We start from the raw sequence: 25,562 nt of genomic DNA on the forward strand, positions 1-25,562 counted from the left end.
TTCTCTTTTCCCCTTTTCAATCTTTCTCTCTCACATTACCATTACGAAATAGAATTTCAGACTTCTTTGTGCTCATTTCATCCTTAGGTTATATCTTCCTGAAGATGTACAGTTCAAACATTGTGTTTAAATGTAACTTTAAATAAGTATTCTCCCTATTTTTGTGGAGAATCACATTATGCCACTAATAAAATATATACATGGCTCCAAACAAGGCATATTGGAAAGATCTAGGTTCCACCATTATTTAATACTTCATATCCTGTTCCTTCTCTAAGATAACTAATTTTATTAGATTTGGTGTTTACTTCTATTTTATAAAAAATGCACACATACATACATGCACATGTGTACCCTCAAAAGGTAGCAAACAGTATGCAATACCCTGCACCTGACATTAAAATTTTTTATTGTAGTAAAGTATACATATTAAATTTACTTTAGCCATATTTAAGTATACAATTCAGTGGCATTAAGTACATTCACAATGTTGTGCAATCATTATCACATTATTAATTTTCAGAACATTGTCATCATCTTATATGGAAACTCTATACCTATTAAATAATGATTCCTCATTCCCTTCTCCCACCTGTCCTTGGTAACCTTTATTATTCTTTTTGTCTCAATTGATTTGCCTAGTCAATCTGCACTTTTGTTTGTTTTTTGTTGGATTGTATCTTTTAGGGGTCACTCATAGGCGTATAGAGTGATCCTCATTCATTTTTTACAGCTGTATAGTATTCTACTGAATAGATTAAACTATATTCAACCAGTTCCTTATGGATGGGAACTTTGTATTTCTAATCTTTTGCCATTATAAATAGTGTTTCAATGAACAGACTACAGCATTCACCATTTCATTTTTTGCATTTATCTTTTAAATACATTTCTAAATGTGGAATTGGCAAGTCCAAGAATAAATGCATATGCAATTTTAGAACATTTGGACTTGATATGATAGACACAAATAAACCACAGAACTATTTAAGTATTAAGTAGAAACCCATTTAACGAGGTTAAATGTTTAGCAAGTATGATTAAAACTGCTGTAACCCAAGAGATACTTTAGTTCTTTTAGTTAAAATGAATTTGTTTGAAGGATGGCGCATGATGAATCCTCTATTGCTGTCTTTAAGTTCTTTGTATTTGAATAGATTGATGTTGCCTCTACTTTTTCTTATGCCTTATGAGAACATTGTAAGAAGGGATACTACCTTAAAACTCTTTGCCTGACTACACTGGGGGAAAAAAGGAGGGGGTTATGCCAGTTCTTAGGGAATTTTGGCTGCCAAATAGTACATCTGGGCAATTTGGGCCAGAAAAAAATTTTTTTTTAGGTACAAAAATCTTTAAAGTAAGTTTCTCTAGGCCTGAATAATCCAGACTTTGCACTCTCGTACTGTTTCCTAAACCATACTTGGACGGCCAGTCCCAGTTTTCAGGAATGTTTGATTTTTAATTATGAAATGTTGACAGACGACTGGGGCGTCACATAAATATCATGAAAGCAGAGCCACAAAGGAAGACCCCAAAATCGGGTGAGCATAGAGGCAGATCTACAGGTCCAGAGGGCAAGTGGCCAGCCAGTCTGGATGCATCAATTGTTAGAGTTTAATCATTAATCAAGAGTCCAAACCGGGAACCAGGGATATGCCCCAAGACTCATTTACCCACCATGCCTGTTCGCCCTAAACACATTTCAGGGGCTCTAACTTGTCTCTGGCTGCAAACTCACGCAGAGCCCTGGCAGGGCTCAACCGGAGCACACCCCTGGCACGGACTCCCCAGGACCGCGGCGCCTGCAAGCTGCTGAGGTCCCCCGCGGCTGCTTGAGCTCCCTCTTGGAGGCGGAGGGCGCCTTTCAATCCGGAAACGCCCAGCCCCTCTGCGGGTTCCGCAGACTGACGCCGCTCCCGGTGGGGAGGTGGGAGTAGGAGGGCGATGGGGAGAGCTCGGCCTCCTCCTCGGATTGAGATTGCAGCCAACTCCCTCGCGAGTCTATTCCTGCTTGACTGAGACTCCTTCAACCCCGGGCCTGGGTCCGGGTGTCTAAAGGAGGACCCGTTCTCATCCTCAACCTTGTGGCCTCTGCCCGGCGGGGAAGTTCAGCTGCGGGTCTAGCCAAGCCAGGCGCATTTAGAAACCCTCGTCCTGGTCCGTGGCCCGGCGAGGGCGGCGGAGGAGGGAAGGGGCTGCTGCCTTCTTTCCCAAATCCGGTCCCTAACCGCCCCCTCCCCCGTCGTCTGCTCGCTTTGTACAGGCAGTCAAAACAGAGCTAGCGGCCAATTGAGGGGGACGGGAAGCAAAGCCGACTAGCGCCTCGCCCCCTCCTCCCGGGCCCCCCGGCCCTCCCTCCCCTTTCCCACTTCTCTCCTCGCCCTAACCTCGCCCCCATCCCCCGCTCATTTCCTCTCGCACCCAAGCTCGCCAATCTCTCTTTCCAAGCCCCCTTTCCAAACCCTGACCTGCCTCTCCGGCTCGCCCCCCACTCCCTCTCCCCAATCTCAGTCCTCTCCCTTCCCCTCCCCCTTCCTTCCTCTTCCCCTCCCCCAGCCCCTGGCTCCCCTTGTTCCTCCCCACCCGGTCGCCCCCTTACTCTGTCTCCGCCCACTCTGCGCCAGCCCCTCGGTCAGGGCTGCGCCCCACGTGTGGACGGCGGCGCTCCAGCCCCCACTGACAGCCGCCGCCCGCCTGCCCGCCCAGCGCCCCGCCGGGCCTCAAAACCCCCGCGCCGCGCCCTCGCCCGCCGCATCTTCGCCGGCGTCCAGTCTCCCGCCCTCCCTCTCACCGGCGGCTCGCCCCGGCCCCGCGCACCTCCGCCCGGCTCTTTAGCCGCCGCCGGCGCGTCGCTGTCCCGGGGGACTCCGGGAGAGCCCCGAGAGGACTCTCCTCTTGTTTGGGGGGTCGACTTTTGTTTGCTTTCTGGCTTCTTTCTGGTGACTTTTGCAGCTTTCCAAGATCTGTGCCCGGAGCGCACGGGAATCCGCAGAGTCGCTGCGTTCAGGCCTTTTTTTTTTCCTTTTGAGGTCCGCTTTCTTTGTAACTTTACGCCGCGGCTGCTCGGGTTACTTTTGTAATTTCCCGCCCCCACCCGCTGGCGGTCCTGGAGTCGCTCGGGGCAGCGGCCCGGGGGATGCAACGTGGACCGCGCGGGGCTGCCGGCCGCTCTGCCGCCGCGCCTCGCCGCCCGCTGCGCTAGAACCCGCACCCCGCTGGCAGCCAGGGGGCCGGCGCTGGGTCCCGGGCTCCCGCTAGAGCAGGGAGCCCGAACACACGCGAGTCTCCGGAGCCGACGAAGGGCTTGTTAGACCTGACTTTTTTCGGGCTGTGGAGATTTTCTTTGAGCGCTCCCTCTCAGCGGACCAAGGTCCGCGCGCCCCTAGCGCGCGCGATGGGGAGACGGCGGCGGCTGTGTCCCCAGCCTTACTTCGTGTGGCTGGGCTGCGTGGCGCTTTGGGCGCAGTGCACGGTCGGCCAGCCCCAGCCCCCGCCGCCCAAGGCGTCCCGGCCCCAGCCGCCACCGCAACAGGTCCGGCCCGCAGCGGTGGGCTCTGAAGGCGGGTTCGCGGTGCCTGAGTACCGGGAGGAGGGCGTCGCGGCGGCTAGCCGCGTCCGCAGGCGAGGACAGCAGGACGTGCTCCGAGGGTAGGTGGACAGGCGACGCGGGGGCGGGCGGGCGAGGGGGACCTCGGCTTGGCAGCTTTCCATCCCACTCCCTCCCAGAACCTAGTTCCGTGGCTAGAGCCGAGGCTCCCTTCCACCAGTAGACCCCGAAGAGTCCAAGAAGCACCTCCTCCTCTTCCTCTTGCCGGCAAAAAAAAAAAAAAAAAAAACCCTCCCTCGGGGGTTTGTCGGCGGGTGAGTTGGAGGCCTTTGGGTGAGGATCGCTGAGCGCCTGCGGAGCCAGCTGTGCGGGAACAAGTCCCGAATGTCTGGCTGGAGGCGCGCCTGAGTCCGCCCCGCGCTGCGCGGGGGCCGGTGGAGCCTGCCTGCTCCCCACCGTCGGGGGCGCAGCTCCAAGCCTTTTGTTTGAGGACGTGTGCGAGGCTTGCTTACAGCTCCGTCTAATCATCAGGCCCAGCGCTCCACCTTCTGACACGCCATCCTTGACACGTCGGGGCCAAAGTAACAGTCGATCAAGGAGGGATGGATTTGGGGACGGGGGCAAGGATTTTTGAAACGGAGTGTTCCCTTTGTTCTCTACATCCGGAGGCTAGATGGGTAGCAAATTATATGTTTCCCTGTTTCTTTTCGCTTTTTTTAAAGAGCAGCACCAGAGGGTAGATGAAAGGCAGTGTTCAGACGTTTCTGATCCTTCCCCATTTCAGTGTCTAGCCCATTTACTTCCACCTCTGAGCCCCGAGCCCCAGGAGTTTGACGTGTCTTTTTGGTCGTCCCTAAAGCTTAGGAAAACCTCTAATGTATTACCGCATCCCTCTTTAAGTGTGTGTGACTTCACTTGTCTCTTGCAGGCCCAACGTATGCGGATCCAGGTTCCACTCCTACTGCTGCCCGGGATGGAAGACGCTCCCTGGAGGAAACCAGTGCATTGTCCGTGAGTGCTAGGCTGGGATCGCAGCTTGGGGCGGCCGGCTCGGCCCCATCCCAGGGTGGACCTTTTGCATTCAGTGGTTTGGACACACAGTTGCGTTTATAATCCGGCGGCCACTAGTAATGATTAGGGGTGACCCCATTTGAATGGTGGGGAAGAAGCAGCCGGTGTACATCCGTTTAGACTTCACTTCTAGACTGTTGAAGGGCAATAATGATAAAGGTTTCAGAGATAACTTGAAAGTTTTATCTTTCTGTGTCTATTAATACAGACTCAAGGGAGAGAACAGCAATTCCCCAGATAACCCCAAACCACTTTTTCCTGAAAGTTCTCAGATAAGACCACAAGGTGATTATGTAAATGACCTGCCTTTTGACTCTGCAGGAGGTTTAAACCTTCTGAAGATCAGGCTTTCTTAGGCCTTGGTACAAAACCACTTATCTCTGGTTTCATCTCAGCAGCCACGTAACATAGATAGGAAAGGAGCCCTCTCAGAGATTTGGCGTTGACCCAGGTTAACAGAAGTTTTAAAAGAGAGACTCTTCCACATGGCTTGACTTTTAAGACATTTACATTTAGGATTTTCAGACCCCAGATCATAAAGTACTGTAGATTTCCAAAGTGTGAGCCTTAGAACTTCAGAAGTTTTGCATGTCTGACCTTTGACGTTTTGATTATTTTATTCCGTTTCCAAAGTGTTCTCCAAGTTTTAATTGGAGAAGTCATTAGTTATCAGCTTCACTGTGGTGGACTCTGGGATGTCTTATTTCACATGTCTGTGAAATTGTGAGTTAAAGTGTGACTGGCCTTTTCTTGTGTATTTATATAGCACAGCCACATTTGTCTTGTTGGGAGGAGACCCAGGTATGGTAGACAGCACGTTTATTTAGAGCCAGTCTTGACTTTAGATTGACCTCGATGTTTTCCAGGGAGAAGATAATGATGCCATATGAACAGAGAAAAAGGGCAAGCCACACTAACCAAGGGATAATAAGGATGTAGTGGCACCTCTGACTCTATAGTTATTGGTTTTGTGGGTTCAGATAGACCCTTAATGTTATTTCTGTGCAGTTTTTTAAAAGGCATGACATCTTAAGCGTTGTGAGTATTAGCTTCTTATTTTTTCTACCCTAAAAGTCTCACAATATCCGGTAATGAGGCAAAAATAAGAACAACTGTGCTCTTTAGGGTGATTCATAAATACATTAAATAAACCCTCTGCTTATAAACTTTTCCTTTCATTAAAAGGAATGGGAGCGTATTGGATTCTTTTCCCTCTCCAGCACAGAAGTCATATACGGGAGGCATTTGTGGAGGGTGCATTTACTTTTTCAGATCAGTAGGGCGTTACCGTGCCTGCTTTAAACTTATGTGGCTCCTAGAATCCTGAAACAGCTAACGTCACTCATCACACACCTGCCATACTAGCCAGGAGTGACTTAGGCACTGTGGAAAGTCTGACTCACTAAATGTAATGAATGTGGCTGCCATTATTGAGTTGGAAAGCAGCCGAGGAGAAAGGATTGGTTTATGGTACGTGTTGAAAATCTGTAAAGTCAGATTTTATTGGATCAGTGTGGAATGGGAATTCCAGAGAACAGAGCCTTCTAGAATATTTGCAGTCGGAAAAAAAATGTGTATATATATATATGTATATGTATATGGTCCTCTGAGTGTCAGCTTTAAATACTTTTGGTCTTTGAGTAATATTGTGCCCTCTAACTGTTTAGAAGATCAGCTTTGGAAATCTCGAAGTAACAGTGAATATTGTAGCCCTCATTTCTATTTGGATGCTTATGAAATACATTGGAATATACAAGTACCATAACTCTATAAAAACAGAACTTTGAAATGATCTTTATATCTCCAAGAAACATTTATAGTACTTGTGTCAAGAGATATCTACAAAAACATTTATTAGCACATTTAAATGGTAATTCAAATACCCAAGACTAAAACAGTGTGCAAAAGAGACGGGGAATGTAACGGACTTATATTCTGTTGGGTGGGTCTCATCTAAATTTTAACATAATATTTTACATTGAATTCAGTAGTTCAATTATTTTGATATTGAAAACTAAAGTATATAGAGATAATAACTGAATTGAAAACATCATAAAGTCAAAATTAGGAATTTTCATTCTGTGAAATTCTGCCATTTGCAGCAATGTGAATGGGCCTACAAAATATTATGCTTTGTAAAATGTCAGATGTAAAAAGACAAATACTATATGACATCATTTACATGTAGAATAGAAAAAATAATACAAATAAAAGTATGTGCAAAATAAAAACAGACTCACAGATACAGAAAACATGGTTGGCTTCCCTGGTAACTCAGTGGTAAAGAATCTGCTTTCAGTGCAGGAGATGGCAGGTTTGATCCCTGGATAGGGATGATCCTCTGAAGTAGGAAATGGCAACCCTTTCCAGTATTCTTGCCTGTAAAATCCCATGGACAAAAGAGCCTGGCAGGCTACAATCCACAGGGTCGCAAGGAGTTGGGCACTGAGCATGCACGCACATATATAGCACAGTGGTTATAAAGGGGAGAAGAGGAGAAGGGGAAAATTAAGTGTATGGGATTAGCACACACAAACTATTATGTGTGAAATAAGAAACAAGGATATATTATACAGCAAAGGAAATTTTAGTCATTATCTTGTAATAATATAATGGATAATGGAGTATAATCTGCAAAAATACTGAACCACTGTGCTATATGCCTGAAACTAGTATAATATTGGTAATAAATTAGACCAGTAAAAAAAAGAATTTTCATCCCATGACTTTCTTATGATAACAAATTATTTATTATATTTACTGTCTTTCCACCATTTAGCAAAAGAAAAACTCTGCGGGGACTTACAAAAAGAGAATAAGTAAAACACAACTAGAAAAGGAGGACCAAAGATTAATTTCCTCTTATGAACATCAACATTTTTTCTTTATAAAAAAATATTAAAATGATCAACTCCTAGAATTTTAATCTGGTTGGCCTTGACCAGGCTTCATGAGAAGATATTAAAATAAAAATATATTTCTCAAACTACTGGAAACCTAATGCATTTTGAGTTGAGTCTGTGTTTTGTTGTTATTGTTCTTAATTATGGCCTGCGAAAATCACTGAAGTACTTCCAAACTTCCAAATACTTGTTTCCAAAACGATGAAATTGACTTACTTTCCATTTGTCGTTTTTAAAAACTCTTGTTAGGACATGAAGCAATGGAAAAGTTTGCTTATTAATTTTTCATTGTTGTTGTTGTGAAATTATGTTATGAAGAGCATGTTGATCAGTGGAAAAACAGTGGAAAGGGGTTGGCCCAGAACCATACCGTTTGAGACCTAAAGAGACATCAGAACATTCCAATATAATCCCTTTGTTTTATTTTACCAATGAGAGCACTAAACCCAGAGGAGCTGTGGGTTTTCTCCAAGCTTGCAGTGGGTCAGTGGCAGAGCGGGAGCTCAACCTCAGACCTCTTGCATAGTACCATTCATTTACTCTCCACTGTTGACTTGAGTCTTCCAGCATCACTGAAATCCCAACACCTAGGTCCTCTCTACATCCCTCTCTGGTATTTCTGGGCCTCATTTTTTTCCCGCCAATTGTGGTAGGGCCAAATACTTAGATGGGATATACTGTAGTTTGATATGAATGTGAAGAGAAAGAGCCTAAGCATCCCGCTTTTCACGGGTTCACAGATGTAGAGGGTAGACCTGCAGCCATGGTAGGGATCTGTCTGAAGAATACCAGTCTCCAGTCCATCAGGCTTTCTTTGGGTTTAGGACTTGGAAAGGGACACTTGGTATATAACCTAAGCCTAAACTAAATGTCTTTCAAGCAACTACAAGAGATAGTGGAGGATAGGGAAGACTGGCGTGCTGTAGTCCATGGCATCGCAAAGAGTCAGACATGACTTAGCAGCTGAACAACAACAAAACTAAATGTCTTTTTGCTGAGAATGAGGGGGCTTTGAGAGAAAACAGTATTTTAATAAACTTTTGTCATTAGAAAGTTATTGGTGATCAGAAAGTCCAGTACATTTTAAGAATAGTCAACTCCATGGCAGGAGCCATGTTCATGCCTAAAATCGTTTTTTACTTTTATACTATGATCTATGACATCTTCATTGTTCTAATGGAGATGCAGGCCGTATTATGTGGGTGTCAAAGGCAATTTGGAGAAGCAAAGCAATTACTGAGTTAGTTTACTTCTATAAAACACACCCTTTACATTATGTACTGAGGGGGTCTCAAATCTCTTTGAAAATTGTGAGACTCCTCACTAGCAGAAGATAGGTACACACATTTACATACATATGTACAGCTAGTTTCAGGACATTCCCATACTCGCCTTTTCCTGTCTTCATCCATCCACTCATGGAGCATTAATGGAGCATTAAAACACTTGCCTAATGCTTTGCAGAGAGAGAATTCAGTTGTGGGTATAGAGATAAATCAGCTCCTAAATGAAACTGACTCTGTATGGGACAGACTTCCCATTTGAAGGCTACGGATTTTGAGGATCTGTGGTATGTGCTGTGTCAGTGAGCCTAACATTCTTTGCTCTGATGACCCTCATACCTTTGAGGTCACAGCTGCAGGAGGCTTTGACTCTCCCTTCATCAAAATGTCGCAGCAGCTTTTCTGAGCAGCAGGAATAGGCTAGGTTGTGGAGGTAATACAGGAGAAGAACGGCTGGAGGAAGGAGAAAGAGAATTATTAAGGGGAACAAAGATTGATGATGGGGCAGGTCAGATACCAGCCGGGAAGGAATGTATATGGAACCCCTGGGGCTTGGCCAAGTCATTAGAGTGTGGAGTCTCCAGCTCAGCCAATTTCACTTTCTCTGTCTCCTATGAAGGTCCTTTACAGAGTGGGCTGTGTTTTCTGAGGGTACACAGGACCTCTGGGTTTCCTCAACTCTCCTCGCTTCCTAGGATCAAGACTGTCTTCTCATGGTGAATTCTGAATATAAGCCCTCTGCCTTGAATGAAAAAGATGACCCATACTGATAAAGAGTTGAACAATTAAGATTATGGAAATTAAAATAGCTTCATTTGTGTGTACTTTGTCATAAGGATGCTTAAGAGACTCATTCACTTGTCTACAATGGGTACTTTTGTTGCATATCTGCAATTAGGCATTATATATAGCATGCATTTTTGTGTCCTAGTTTTTTAGCTTTATTGTTTTTAACTATAGCTTCCTTGGTTTGTAGTCGGTGGTTTATTACCTTATTGTTCACGCGCTTCCCTGTTGTGCTTTCCACAGCAATTTGTAGAAATAGTTGTGGAGATGGATTTTGTTCACGTCCTAACATGTGTACTTGTTCCAGTGGCCAAATATCACCAACCTGTGGATCAAAATCAAGTACGTTTTTCATATGTGACCTTATTTACTGTATTATCTGTAAGTTATCTTTTGAATAAATGGTAAATATCCTTTTCAATGAGGGTGTGGACCCATGATTATTTTCTGTACTAACTAGGTCAGTACTAATCTTTGGAATAAAAATCTTTGGTGGCTTAGCTGTTACCACCAACAACTAGGGGCTAATGGGGTAGTGATGAAGAAAAACGATTTCGTACTGGTCCAGAAGATATGCATCTACTGAGTAAAAGAGCCTGGATTTAGTGAGAAGTAATTGTTTGTAATAGCTAGAATTTACCATATTACAGGTACTAAGTGTTTGACTATATCATTGTATTTAATTAAGCCTCACGTGAATACAGTGAGATGCTATTATCACCCTATTGTCAGAGGAGATTGAGGCGCACATAAGTTTTAACTCACCCAAAATGAGATAGATTTGAATTCAGGGATTCTGATGCCCAAGTCTGTAGACTCAAATCCTCAGCTTTATTTATTGCCTTTGCTTAACTCCCGTGTCTCATATACTGTTTTGTGGGTTAACCAAAGGGGAAGGAGAAGAGCACTGAGATGATAACAAATACTCATTGTGTACTGAGCAGATGTTTTACATGTATTAACTTATTTTGCTTTACACATACTAACTCCTACCGGCTCTGTAAGATCACTGTAACAGTGGAACTAAAATTGTGCTTTACATGACCTAAGGAGGAATTGTTGGGTCTAAGGTCCAAGATTAATCTTTTAGGACAGTGTTTAAGGTAATGTTTTATAGCCAAGTAGAAGCAGTTATTATTTATGTAATTGCTCAGTAATTAATAAATCTTTATCTGCCTCAAACTAATAGGAAGTTATTGTGTTTTTAACATTTCTTTCTATAAATTTTCCCTAAGTAAAAGTAATAGATAATCTGTCTGATTGAGGAATTTAAGATTCAAGATTCATACAACAGATGTCATTGTCTCATGATGAAACTTCTGATTAACGCTCTAGTTTCATTTTCTTTTAAAATATCATGTAATTGTCTAAACCTTTCAAAACCCATTATGTAGAATTCCTCAAGACTTTCTTGACCACCCTAAATACCGTTTCCTCCACTACTTTCCTATCCTTCCCTCTGACTGCCTAGAAGATACCATTCCCCATATCTCACTATTCTCTTCTCTTGGTTTTCTCAAATACACCCTCAGCAAAACACCCAATCCTGGAGAAACTTTTTTACAATTTTTTTAATTCCTCTAGCAGGACAGCCAAAGAATCATTGGCTGACCTTCAGTTTGTGGTATATAATTTAATAGGAGAATCCCTGAATCATTTGGCCTTGAGTAATACTGGCTGCTTTTCCATCAGGAACTTTTTTCTCCTCTCTAGTCCTCATGGTGCGCCAACTTTGCAAAGCATTTAGCACTGTTAATCAATATCTTCTCGAAATGCTCTCTTTTCCCTTCACTGATATGAAAGTAATGGCTCCCATCACTCCTTTTCTTGATCATTTTTTCTTAGTGTCCCTTCTGTATCCCCTTTATTAGCCTTACATTCACAGTTAAGTATTCCCAAAAATTCTGTCCTCCCTAGGTGAACTCATTTACATATATGTCTTCAACTACTACTAATATGGGCCTTCCCAGGTGGTGCAGTGGTAATCCACCTGCCAGGGCAGGAGATGCAAGAGACTTGGGTTTGATCCTTGGGTGAGGAAGATGCCTGGAGAAGGAAATGGCAACCCACTCCAGTATTCTTGCCTGGAGAATCCTCATGGACAGAGGAGCCTGGCAGGTCCTCTGTCCATGGGGCCACAGAGTCGTACACGATTAAGTGACTGGGCAGGCACTAACCAATATGTGGCTAACTCATGATTATCTCTAGAGTAGATCCGTCCACTGGGCTTCATATTCATGTGTCCCATTTCCTACTGGACGTCTCCACTTGAATGAGTAGTAGGCATCCAAAATTGTGGCATGAGACTCTTGATCTGTTGCTGACAATAGTCTGTTTCTTCCACAATTGCCATGGTCCCAGCAAATAGCACTGAACTCAATGCCTTGCTATCATGATGGGCTTGATATCCACTGTCACAGAGTTTACATTCCTATAGAGAGACAGACAAAACACAAGTAAACAAACACCACAATGTCATTATAGATTGTGGTTAGTTCTTGGAAGGAAACTTGGCTGTGAAGAACAGCCTGGAACCAAGGACGAACATAGGCACAAGAGCTAGACAAGATCGTGCTGATACGACGTGACATTGAAGCTGAGTTCGGAAGGACTAGGATGAACTGGGGAGGGAGCCTCACAGGGGGAGATGAAGTAGCAAATCAAAACAGCTTTCCTCCACTTGAGAAACTAAAAGGTTCACGTGATGACAAAGAGGCAGGTTGGGAAGAGAAGATCTTAGAGAAGCAGGCAAATCCAGATAGATAATACATGGCCGCCTCGGTCATGGAAAGATTTGCATTATATCCCAAATGCAACATTAAAGGGGTTTAAATAAGACAGGCAACCGGTGCTATCTGTATTATTATAAGATGACTGTAGTTGCTCTGCAGAGAAGGAATTTGAAAAGGGCAAGAGTATAAGCTAGGGAACTCATCAGGAGGTAACTGCAACAATCCAGGTAAGAGATGAGGGTAGCTGACCCACATAGTATCAGTGGTGACAGAAAGGAGAAGGATTTGACATAGATTTTCCAGTGGAACCTACAGACCTTGTTAAGAGACTTGATTTGAGAGAAAGAGAAGCAGTTGCTTAAGAACTGTATGGATGGCAGTGCCTGGCATTCAGCCATGGCATTCTGAATGGATACTTGAGTGCATCCTGCATCCTAAAACTTATACTTCTAGTCACCTTAGATTTCCTTCCTTTAACATTAAAAGTGTAGTAGATTTTAAACACGTGCTAAATAACATGCCACAGATACGCTTATCTGTGTACTTACAAATAAATATATGCTTGGGTCATAACATTTGCTTCTGTAGAGTACACTTGTCATTAATTGGGCATTTATTATAGTTTTATAACTCTCACAGATACTATGGTTTTGGTGGTTGATAATTTTATGTTTTTTGTTCTTTGCAGTTCAGCAGTGCAGTGTTAGGTGCATGAATGGTGGGACCTGTGCAGATGACCATTGCCAGTGCCAGAAGGGATATATTGGAACTTACTGTGGACAACGTAAGCAACATTAGAATAAACTCGACGTATTCGAATAATTTGATTGAGTGGGTATTTCATACCAAGTCATAATTAAGGTCTTGAAAAGCCTGTGATCCTTTAAAAAATATTTTTATGTAGAAAAGACATACCTTACAGCTGAACAGATAATTTTTTCCAGCTCTTAAAAAATTTTTGTTTTAGAGTATTGATGCTGTTGAATATCACTAGGGCTTTATCAAATTTGACATATATTACAATAAATATTTACTTGATTTTCATTTATCTAGTTCCATAAAACGTAGATGCCTGTCTGAAAAAATGGTAATGTTTGCTGTGATCTCTCCCTCTTTAGGATATCCCAGATTTAACCCTGGAGAGCCAAGTTTATAAATTGTCCTTTGCTCAAGTATATTTAATTACTCAAATCTATTGTAATACCACAGTAAAGGGCTATGAAGTGATTTTTCAATAAATAGGGGAGTTCAGAGACAGAGTTGTCAGGCCTTATAAACCAAGGAAAGAAATTTGGACAATACTCTAAATATTATGTGATGCTATTGGTACAGTTTAAGCATGTAGAGTGAGACGACCTTATTAACATTTAAAAAGAACCACTTTGTCTGCTGTGTTGAAAGTGGATTGTAGAAAGAGCAAGAAAAAAAATAAAAGGGCCAGTTAGGAGGCTAGACAGTGATTCTGGTAGATGATGCTGTAGTAACTCAGGATGTGATTTTTGCTTAGATTGAGCTTTCGTTGGAGGTGGAATGTATGGAAGGAGGTGTGTACTGATGGAATGGGTGTGATGCATGAGACTAAAAGAAAAAGCAGAGATCCATAATGATGACTAGAAGACTTGAGTTAAGCTCTGGGCTGAATGGTGATGCCATTTTCTGATACACGAAAGACTGAGTGGGGATTAGGTGGGACAGGGGTCGAGTGGGGCTCAGAGCGTGGGGTGTCAAGAGTTTTTGTTTTGGATTTGATGAAGAAGTCTGCTAGACTTCTAAGTGAAAAGATCTACGATCTCAGCCCTTAGGAGAGAGGTCAGAGATAGACATACAAGTTTGGGAGTATATAGATTGAATTTTGATACGGCTAACATTTTCATCGTGGGCCTGGACAAAGATCACTAGGAAGCTGGTGCAGCAGAGAAGTGGGCTGAAGCCGGAACCCTGATTGTTGCCCAGCATTTTGAGGTGGAGACGAGAAAGGAGAAGCCAGCAAAGAGTGAGAAAGAGTAGATAGTGAGACAGGAGGAAAACTGAGAGAGCATGGTGACCTGGAAGACAAGGAAAAAGGTAGCACCAGGAGTAGAGATTCATATTGTCTTGTGTAGAAACAACAGACTTTCCTTTCTTTTTTTAACATTTTGACCCAGATGCTGAGAAGGATTGAGAGCAGGAGGAGAAGGGGGTGACAGGAATAGACGGTTGGATGGCATTACTGACTCAGTGGACATGAATCTGCACAAACTCCAAGAGATAGTGAAGGATAGGGAAGCCTGGTGTGCCACAGTTCATGGGGTCACGAAGAGTTGAACATGACTGAGAGACTGAACAACAAATCTGATTTAGCATCTTTTTTATATCCAGTATGTTTGTGTAGTAGTAAGTAATGATAAGTTCAGATTTGACTTAGGTAAGACTGTTTGTACCTATGTTGAGTGGTACAGGAGTCTGATAAAAACAGACACTTGTCATATTTATGAGCACAGAGTAGGTGCTCAGTAAATATTTACTGAATAAAAATATTCAAACTTCAGCAGTCACAATCAGGGTTCTATTACCAAGCACAGAGTGGGTACTCATTAAATATTTATTGAATAAAAATATTCAAGCTTCAGCAGTCATGATCAGGGTTCTGTTTCACAGTCTGACCATCTTGAAATAGGGCTTGCTTCTCCCTTTTCCCCAGATCATGACAGGCAGTTCATACTTCTTTCCATAGTTTTCTTTTTCTCTCCTGTCTTTTGCTTTGTCCCACACTAGGTGTAAATACTTTTTTCTCTTCCTGTGTGGTCAGCATTCTTTCCATGGTGGAAACTTAGGCTTATACAAGTTTCTTTTCAACTCCAGTTGAGAGGTACATTTGTTTCTGTCTTGTTTTGTTACCAAAAAATTACTTTATATAGTAACTTTCATCATAATTCATTCAAAAGAAGGAAATTGCTTCTTTTATCCCCTTTTGGTACACTTTTATCTGTATTGTCTGCTTCTCTTCTTTGGCTGTTACTCTTCAGTGTAAACTTTGGTTGCTATAGAGCAAGTCATGTTTTCCATACAGATTCTTCTCAGTATAAAAAGGAAGGGTAATTAAGATTGTAGAATACCTTAATGCGTAGCCACTGTGCATTTTGTTTTTTACACCATTTTATTTTATCCTCAAACTATCAGCTCTACTTTACAGGCAGGGAAGCTGAGAATTGAAAGGTGATACGATTGAGATGTGCTGAACACAGCAGAAATCCTTTATCTATTCTCTGTGTTGTTCCACCTCCCAAAAAAGTGGGAAGAAGGCTGCGAGATTTTGACATATTGCAGGAGATTTTGAGAATCTGCAGTATATCAAATACTATAGCAAATGAAGGGATACGAAGACACCCTCCCTGCAGTCCCTCTCTTGGAAGCACACTTTCTCATGTAAGAGCAGGAATAGGAGCAATGGCTGTATTGGCCTGTCTCATTCTTCTTGTTCAGAGAAGCTCTTGATACTTTCTTCAGTTACTGAAGATGCCAAGGACCTTTTGTTCAAATGGGTTACACCTGCTGATAGTTGCTGTATTAAAAATTAAAATTGAGAAATTTAAAAGAACTATTTCCTTTCAAGGAACAGAAAGCCATGTTACCTGTTAACATAATTTTTATGAATAATACCTATGTTTTCCACACCAATAGAAAAAAATTCGTGTTAGTCTGACCTGTGTAGGTGAGTCTGGCATTTATCTGTACTGAGCAAGCTCTCTCAGGACATGCTCCAGGCTTATGCAGCCCTCTTCACCCCTAGGAGAAGCATTTGGAAGCTGTGTCTTGGAAAACCCTGAGAGAAGCCCTCCTTCTGCCTCCCCAGGGACAGATCCATGTTTTAAGGGCTAGCATATGTTTAATGAGGGAGCGTGTCTGGGACAGTGACTTTCATTTACATCTCTTACACCTTGATAGTATTTAAAGAAAATTCCTTTCCTTTTGATTAATTACATTAGGTGAGTGTTACTCATTTGCAGTATATCTTTAGAAATCAAAATATTCGAATACTTACAGTTGTTTCTGTGAAATTATACCCTGTGGAGAGTTTTCTCCCTCTCTCTGTTCTGTAGAGTCTGCAATCTTCTTTCATATTTTAATCACCTTTTACCTATGAAAATAGATTGTAGGGTGCATAGAACTGAAATAGAAGATTAAATCATTGTATTCTGACTGTATGATCAGAGTCAGCCAATTTTTGTGATTCTGATTTATAGAAAAGAAAAAACTTACCGACTGATTGCATAACAATATGATTTATGTGAATTGTGGGGGTTTTAGTCTCAATATACAATGAAATATATTTATTTAAATGCATGATGTGACATGTTTTAGAGGTAAGATCCATTATTGGCTACATATCTACACTCCTACATTATACTTGGACTTTTACTGTATAATGAGCTTCTTGCTGTGTTTGTGTGCAGCTGTTTGTGAAAATGGATGTCAGAATGGTGGACGTTGTATCGGCCCTAACCGCTGTGCTTGTGTTTATGGATTCACTGGTCCACAGTGTGAAAGAGGTAAGAAGAGAAAAGAGAACGTCCCTTTGGAGAAGGCTATCTTATTGTAAATATGTGTAATATTTTTATTACTCAATGAAAATTCTTCTGATGAAACAATATTTTCATTCTTTGATTATGTCTGTAACTTGCATAGTCAGATTTTGTGATGTAGCTAATAGCAGCTGAAGTATCTCAGTTTTTTCCACCAGAGCAACCTCAGTTTAGAAGGCCAACTCTGGCGCTATGGCTGTGGGGTAATTTTGAGTGAGTGACTGGATGGCAAATTCTAATAATTTGGAGTTAATTCAAATTAGGAGTCACTGTTGGGAGCACTGCCTCTGTTAAAAAAGGATGTAAAGATGCAATATGTTCTTGGTTGCAAGACCAGCAAAAACCTGAAATAAATGAACCTAACCAACAAGGAAATGTATTACATTGCATAACAAAATGTCCAGAGTCAGTGGGCTTCAGGTAGGACATGATCAAGACTTTTCATTCAGTTGTTCTGCTTCTCTTGGCCCTGCCTGCCTTTGTGTGTCGGTTTTGCCCTACCCACCAGTTCTGTAAGGCTGTAAAATGACTGTCAGCTATAACTAATGCAACGTGCTTTCTCGTTCACATCTAGAGAGAGAGAGAACCTCTCCTCTCTCTATGGGCCAGTAACAGCCTTCAGAGTTATTTCATATGCTGATCGGCTTAATCTTGAGTTTTTTAACCAATCCCTGATAAGAGGAATGGTATTAATATGTTCCATGTAAACTTATCAGGACATATGTTTGGAGCAGGAGATGATGAAAGCTTCCCAGAGTCACCTGGAAGGGGGAGTTTGGTCTCAACCCAGTGGAAGTTGTGGGCAGGAGAAAAGGGGTAGAGGAATGGGTGCTGGGTAGGTTTCCATCTTTGTCCACCTTATCTGTGTAAACTGTTGGTCAAGCCCATTTGAAACCGGTTTATCATAATTTAAATAGCAGCAAAGCTTGTTACCTGTAGAGTACTGAAAATCCCCAGTGTTGATGCAATAAGTGAACTATTAGTAATGTTCATATATTGCAAAAAGGCATATCAAAGAAGATTAATTTTATAAAATGTGATAAACAACTATTTACCACTGAACCATAAAAGTAAAATAAGCTTAAAGTAAAATCAGTATTACATCATCTTTCATAATTACATACATGCTCAATTTACTTTTCCAGGACTTGTCATAGCATCTAAAGTTGTATAGTGCTTTCTCTGTTGTGAAACTTTGAGTATATGAAGTTATGTCATTGAAATGTTAAGATAAGTAGTGGTGATGGTTTATGTATGTACAGAGGCTTTGAATTGCAAAGAAACCTTATGTTTTTCAAATTATATCCATTACACTGACAAAACTTAATCCTGGCATTCAGGTTAAAGCTCAAGGAGAAGCTGAGAAATTAGAATTATATGGTAAAGTTTGAAAAGTAAGATGTATGCAGCCTTTTAACATACACTTGTATGTATATGTACATTAAGATATTTATATTATTTCTGGGGTAATTGAGATTTCTTGAGACTGAAGTACATTCCACAGATGACAGAGTTTATAGTTATACTTAGGAGAAATTTAAATGTCTTCACCAGATGCTTTTATTTGGGGAAGAAAAATTAATTATGAAATGTTAGCATAAAGTGATAAGTTGTTGAGAATGGAATAAAACAAATTTCTGAGATGATGTTTATTTAAACACCATAGAATGGAAAATAGTAAAATTAAAAATTTCAAACATAGTTATAATTGGTGGAGATGATGTTCATTTTTTTGGAGGTCATGTAAACTTTTTAGTACTTTCATCCTAAAGCAGATTTCAAATTCAATTCCTAATTGGCAAAGGAATTGGGCAGTTTTTTTGACAAAGAGGCTTCCAGGCATTACATCATTATTCTGTCTGCAACAGTTATTCATTCATTGGGTTTGTTAGTCCTTACTAAATTTATGGAAACTTAATAAAGACATTAAAATACATTTTACATGTACAGTAGCATGTTTTCAGAAGAACTACAAAATTAAGTAATGAATTGGCCTGAAGTATTTTTTTTTTAATGTGGGTTTGCTTCTTAAAAATCTTTTTAAGTATTCACCTTCAGATGAAAGTTCTAAAACTTCATTTCTTCCAAAGAAGGAATTAGCAGTTTCCACTCTTAGATTGCAACTGTGAACGTTAATGTTCTTAAGATATATTTTTAATTGAATTTTTAATGTGTGATAGCTAATGCCACTGAGGGTGGAGTGCATAATTTTAATGTGTGGTAGCCAATCCCACTGACAGTGGAGTTCATAATTTTTCTCAAGAAACATTGTCTGCATAGCTACAAAAAGAAGAACTTACTTATGTTGAGGTTAGTGAATAGCCCTGTGTGCCCAGTTCACATTTAAGATTCACATTGTCTTTTTCAATTTGCGTGCGTGCGGAGTTGCTTCAGTCGTGTCCGACTCTTTGTGACCCTATGGACTGCAGCCTGCCAGGCTCCTCTGTCCATGAGATTCTCCAGGCAAGAATACTGGAGTGGGTTGCCATGCCCTTCTTCAGGGGATCTTTCCAGCCCAGGGATCAAACCAGCGTCACTAATGTCTCCTGCATTGGTAGGTGGGTTCTTTACCACTAGCGCCACCTGGGAAGCCCTATTTTTCAATTACTGAATTTAAAAACATACGTTCTTTGTTTTCCTAAAAAAAAAGACTTTTGTAAAATTAGAGATACTTTTCTTCTTAGTGTACAACGCATAATTTCCCTTTAAATTGGTCTCTTGGGAGCCAGTAGTATGATAAACCTGGCAGTTTTTCCAGTTATCTGGGCTTCTGGCAGACTGGTTTCCTGCCTGGAGATAGAGACTGGGTGGTAGTTAATGACTGGCATGATTGTAGTGTTTAACCTGAATCTTGGTGCTGTGTAAGCTGAACCTCTTTGGAGTTTTCTCCTCGCTCTTGCTGATACGTACAATGACCTTTTATACTTAGCATTAAAGAAAGGGTTCTTGTGGTCTTATGCTGATTGTAAAATGCAGACGGCTTAGCTGTGTCCAAGGCACATGAAGATACTTAATTCTTTTTGCTTCTCTCTTCAAACAGATGGCATTTGAAAAAAGAGAAATATTGTACTTAATGTACACCTGAGAATACATAGAAATGGAATCATTATTATATATCAAGACTCAGCGTTTTTTTCTCGTAACACTTAAAATGTATTTTATTACTTGTCGGTAGGAACTTGGAGGGGGCAGGCAGGCAAGAAACAAATATAGCTGAAGGATTTCTAGACTAAAAACAGTGATTACTTGATAATAAATGTGGCCTGCACAAGGTCCCTGTTTCAGCTTCTTTACCTTGAATGATTGTTGAAATCATGTTTTGTAATTGAATTTTCCTTGAAGCTTATATAAGGACCATCTGTTAGAAATATATCAGAGACCCTTTTAAATTATGGGTCTCCGATATATTATAAATTACTGCTACAAATTGTTTTTTAGCATGTAAACATGAACTCCTTTTGAAAAGTGTGTAAATTTGGTAACATTTCAAATATCCTTATGCTTAGTGACATTTCCTTTAAAATGTACGTCTTTCAGTAAATGATGCCTTAAAGAGAAGGATTGGAAATTTACTTTTTAACCTTTTGACATTTTAAAGAAAAATTCCTTTTGTTAATCTTAATCTGCATGGAAGAAAAAGTGAGATCAAGTTGCAGATGTTTAAGTTTACAAAATCTAAACTTTCACGTCTTTATGTAAAATGTAAAATGGATGGATTTTACCTTCAGGGTAGCTTTCATAAAATCATCCAGTTAACGCATGAATTCAGTGTCTAAAAGCACGTCCAGGAGGAGTCAACTCGGCTTCTTCTCTAATGCTTCCAGTCACAAGGTGCTCGCGCTCTCCCTCCATCATGAAACAGTATTTCATTGTCAGGGTCCTGATTGTTCATTATTACGCTCCTGTTTAAGTGGACATTTGACAGACATACAGTGCATCTTTTACTGTCTCATTCAGGAGGAATGTGATGATGGTGACTTCCCTAAAGGCATCAATTATAACCTACTTCCCAGTATTGTGTGATGACACCTTGAGGTCTAATTATAACCCCTTGAATCATTCTGTACATTTTTGGTCATCCACCCATATTTCAGTTATTAAACCCACTGTTTAATAAACCCACTCAAGCCTTATCCAGATTCTCCAAGAACAACAGTGGAGATTGACAAATTAGGGTTTTCCAGAATTCTGGGGATTCTGTAGACCAGACTCAAATTTGTTCAGAAATAATTTATCAATGTTTATTCCATGGTCTTGGAATTTAAGTGTAGTGAAAGAGGTGGAATTCTCTTTGGAATTAAACATGCAGTGGACTTGATACTTTAAAGAAATGTATAGGCGTTATTTTTAGAAAAAATTCCTCCCATGGTCTTGTTCTTATCTGAAGGTTATGTGTGTTTATTATAAGATAATTTAGAAAATAAGACAAGGAGAAATAAGAAATGCAGTTATTTATGATTTCTCTCAGAATTAGTTATTTTTAAGATTCAGGTTATACTTTGAGTCCTTTACTCTACTTCACATATATTGCTTACAAAGACTGGGATCTTTCTATTCTTACTGGAATCGACTATAAGAATATTCCATGTTCTATAACATGAAATGTACTTATATCCTGCTTCTCCTTTCAAATTATGAACTGCATTATATTAGATATGAAATGTAATAGTTACACCGCATGTTGTAATAATGAGGGCTAGGTTTCTGCATTCAAAACAACCATATGATATTTGTAAAGTTATTTTCTGTGTCTCAGATGAAGATATTTTGCCCACTTCAAACTTCTGGTAGCATTGGGGATATTCGAATGGAAAGAGGATCTCAAAACAATTTGATTGCAGACCTTAAACTCAGTTGTGGTGATATAGCTGTGTACTGTAGTTACATTTCTTATTAGTTAATATTTCACATTTAAGATCATTTTCAGGTTTTCTTTTCATTTTGTTGGTTGGTTTGTTTGTATGTTAGCAAAGCTGTGATAAAAATCTATGTAGGTAAGTATTTATTTCTGATTTTAGTCTTAGACTATATTCTAGAAATGTTATTGCTGGGTCATTGAATATGTGAAAACTTAAAACTTTTCATATGTTCTGTTCATTTCCTTCTAAAAAGACTTTTTATGATTTATTCCTTATGTTTGAAAAGTCTTCCCCATTTCCAAATCTTCCAGATATCTGTAGTTTTTTCCTAGTGCTTTTGGAATTTTTCCCTTTTTTAACTACAAGTTAGAATGTACAGGAGGATAACTAAATTTATTTATAAATATTTATCACATATTGAGTACTTATTAAATATTAGGCAAAGTACTTGAAGCTCAAGTTACAAATACAGATAATACATACTCCCTGTTAATGGGGAGCAAATTATTTAAAGAATAAGCCTAATCATTTATTTAAATATTAAAGTAAAATGTGACATAGTAAATACTATAATAGGAGTAGGAACAAATTTCTGTGAGAGAGCTCAGAAATGGTTTCTGATTAAAGGAGAATTACAGAAGTCTTCTTGCAGTTAATCTGGATGAAAAAAAACCCAACCCATTATAATGGGAAAAAAGCAGTATCAGACTAACGGTTATGTTGATATTATACCATATAGCATGATGGAATCACATGCTGAATAAAGTTATTTAAACTCCATAATTAATACCAGTTACCACAGTTACTGAACTGATGTTGTTTTATAGAAATAAAAGATCTCCCTTTTACTTAGGCTCAGAGGATTTAGTGAGAATGAAATTGCAAGGAACAGAGGGAGAACATTACCAACTGCAGATGTCAAACCCACATGCTCCTGCACTCACACACACACACACACACACACAGTTCTGCACTCCTGAACATTTTATAACCTTGCACTCACTAAGCTAAACGTAGCCTTAAATGGGCATCAGAGAAATACCAGAAGATCTGTGGGAACTTAACTTTTTGGCAGTAGCTCAGATGACATCCTTATCTTGAATGCCACTAAGAACACAAGGGAAGGAAAATGAGGAAGGAAAAAAAAAGCAGACAGTGGAAAGTGGAAGGAAAAGAAAAGAAGGATAGAATGAGGAACCATAGCACAGGGAGATGGAAAGCTAAAACTCAGAGTGGAGATGCCAGGCTATATAAAGAATGGCTCTAAGTTTGGGAGAAGATCAGCTCATTGACTGATATGATCTGGGAGAGGCGAGGCCTTCCACTTCTCACTGTCCAGTTTAAGCCTGTGCTCTTTTGATCTATGCAGTTAGATTGACTGTGCTGGCAACCTGTTAGACCTTGATGCTTTATTTATAAAATTCCTTTGAGTTAAATCAGTGAGTATTTTCATTTATTCCATCTCTAAGTGCCCTTATATATTTATTCGCTTAATTTACCTAGAGGCAGAGGAACCTGCAATACAAAATAAAAATATTTAAATATTTTATATTTGTGTAACTTCATAAATATTTTCTTGTTTCACCATCAAGACCAGAGACATTAGAGTTCTAGTACAGAAACTAGGTGAAGCTGCCCCCCCCACACACGAGTGAAATATAATGAAAGGTTAAATACATAGGAGTTAGCCAGAAGCAATAAATAATAAAGTGTGCATGTGTGGAGAGAGGGGTTTATGTTATATCATCATATATTTTTTAAAAATTCCAAATACTCAAAGTTCTTAAATAACACCTATTTCCAAGGGTTTCAAATAAAGGATTGTGGACCTGCGGTTACCTCATAGAGTTGTTGGGAAGATTAAAAGCATACTGTGTTAAGCTCCTAATACCTAATAGGCAGAGTGTGTGACACATGGTAGACATCTATTGAGTGACACTTGCTGTGTTTTAGGAACACAGTGTATAGCCAAAATAGAACCTTAATATTAAGACCTGTGTGACCTTGGAAATGTGATTGCCCTCTCTGATCTGTGTTTCTGCATATGTAATAGGTGTCTCCTCTTTCAACCTTGAATTATTTTTAAGACTTAATAATATAATACCTGGTATCCAATAAATGATAATTATTGATGCTAATCTCTTTTAAATGAACTCCCTAGTTATCAAAAAGATAGCAATTCAGTATTAAAAATGGAATTGCAAATATGGAATAAAGGAATTTAAGTCATACAAATAACATTTAATACTGTTTTTATTGAAAGAGTAAGGACTCAGAATAAACAGCATACTTTAAGAGTGGCTCACATTCCCGGGATGAGAATTAAGTGAAAGATAAAGTGCCTAGCCAGTGTCTGGCATAGAGTAAGGGCTTAATAAATAATAAGCTATAATTATGAGAAATAAAGCCAAGATATGATATGCTGTCCTAGACAAAATAGTCTTTATGGATGAGGGAGATTGTTCCAGCATTACTAGGAATGTCTCAGATCAGAGTACATCAGTTGTGAACAGTCTTAAGTTTCACTGTTTGAATTTTTGAGTGGATTTTTTTCTAATAATACGTATCAAATAAAAAATATCATATATCATCATCACTGCCTTGCATGCTGTGCTGTGCTTAGTCGCTCAGTCGTGTCCCGACTCTGTGCGACCCCACGGACTGTAGCCCACCAGGCTCCTCTGTCCATGGGGATTCTCCAGGCAAGAATACTGGAGTGGGGTGCCATGCCCTCCTCCAGGTCTTGCATGCTAGGCAGTTGAATTTTTAGACCCTGCTCATCTTGTTTTGAAGTATTTCTACTGTAAATATCCGTGTTACTATCAGTAGTTACTGTTGTACTGGTCTTTTTAGTCTTAGTTTCGGCCCTCCCTATGCACAAGGTCTTGTTCCAAGCATTTCACAGTGTAACTAATATATAATAGAGTTTATTTCACTCATGGTACTTGTAATCAGTGGGCTTGTACATTGCTAAATCTAATAGGAATAGGTCGGAAGGGTCTTCAAACAGTCCAGAAAACAGTTTCTCTCTGAAGCTTTCTTTGACCACCACCTGCCTCCCTGCCTAACCTTACTTTTCTTGGAATAATTAGGCCTGCTCTTCTTTTGACTAGACCTGCTGTATGTCCCATTCCTTTAGACTACCTCTCTTCATCTTTGGGTTGTGCCTGCTTGCTTTCTTAGCTGTGAGCTTTTTGAGAGCAAAGCTTTTGATCTTAAGTTGCCTTTGTGTTCCCTCTTCTCCACACAGTGCGGTATATAAAAGGCAGACTGTATGTGTGACTACATAAACACAGTGGTTCCCAGTAGAAGAAATAAGATGAAAAAAAGTACAGACATAGTAGAGGTCTTTGAATGTTCATGGATGCTTATTTTTCAGTATGGCTCTAAGACCATGGTGAAAGGGATGAGGAGAAGATGAGGCTGGAAAAATAGGCTTGAACCTTAATATATGAAGTTTGGAATGCCAAAGTCAAGAGGCTGCCCTCTATTCAGCGGAGAGGGATTGTGAAGCACTTCTAAATTTAAAAGAAGTGCTCTGTAAAGGTCAATCTGAAGTGGCAAACAGAAATGGAAGTTTGAGAGGCTGAAGGCAGAGACATCATTCAGTAGAGCTCATTGCTTGCATGTCAGTTAGATAATAGCTATGAATCTCTTACCTTTGCATAGTCTTTTCAGTCAGATTATTATTTATATCTGCATAAGTTAAATTAGTATTAGTTTGACATGGAAAATTATGTAATATTGGGGATTGTGATAAGTTCTTAAGAGGAATTAATACTTACACCAACACAAAGATATTTTTAAACATCATATTAC

The 25,562-nt window shown here is 40.3% G+C and overlaps 1 protein-coding gene across 2 annotated transcripts in view; it reads left to right on the forward strand.

Annotated features, from left to right (window-relative positions):
- The first annotated feature begins 2,633 nt into the window (after positions 1-2,633).
- FBN2 (fibrillin 2) overlaps positions 2,634-25,562 on the forward strand; it is a 219,170-nt gene continuing 196,241 nt past the window's right edge. For both annotated transcript variants that reach the window (XM_081501841.1, XM_081501840.1), the window contains exons 1-5: positions 2,634-3,648; positions 4,476-4,558; positions 9,834-9,932; positions 13,011-13,106; positions 16,756-16,851. In XM_081501841.1, coding sequence (XP_081357967.1) covers positions 3,395-3,648; positions 4,476-4,558; positions 9,834-9,932; positions 13,011-13,106; positions 16,756-16,851 — 628 coding nt within the window. In that variant the 5' untranslated portion in view covers positions 2,634-3,394. The remainder of the gene's footprint in view (positions 3,649-4,475; positions 4,559-9,833; positions 9,933-13,010; positions 13,107-16,755; positions 16,852-25,562) is intronic.

Source organism: Giraffa tippelskirchi, chromosome 6, assembly GCF_054371585.1.
Source record: "Giraffa tippelskirchi isolate mGirTip1 chromosome 6, T2T-mGirTip1v1.2.pri, whole genome shotgun sequence".
NCBI classification, from domain to species: domain Eukaryota; kingdom Metazoa; phylum Chordata; class Mammalia; order Artiodactyla; family Giraffidae; genus Giraffa; species Giraffa tippelskirchi.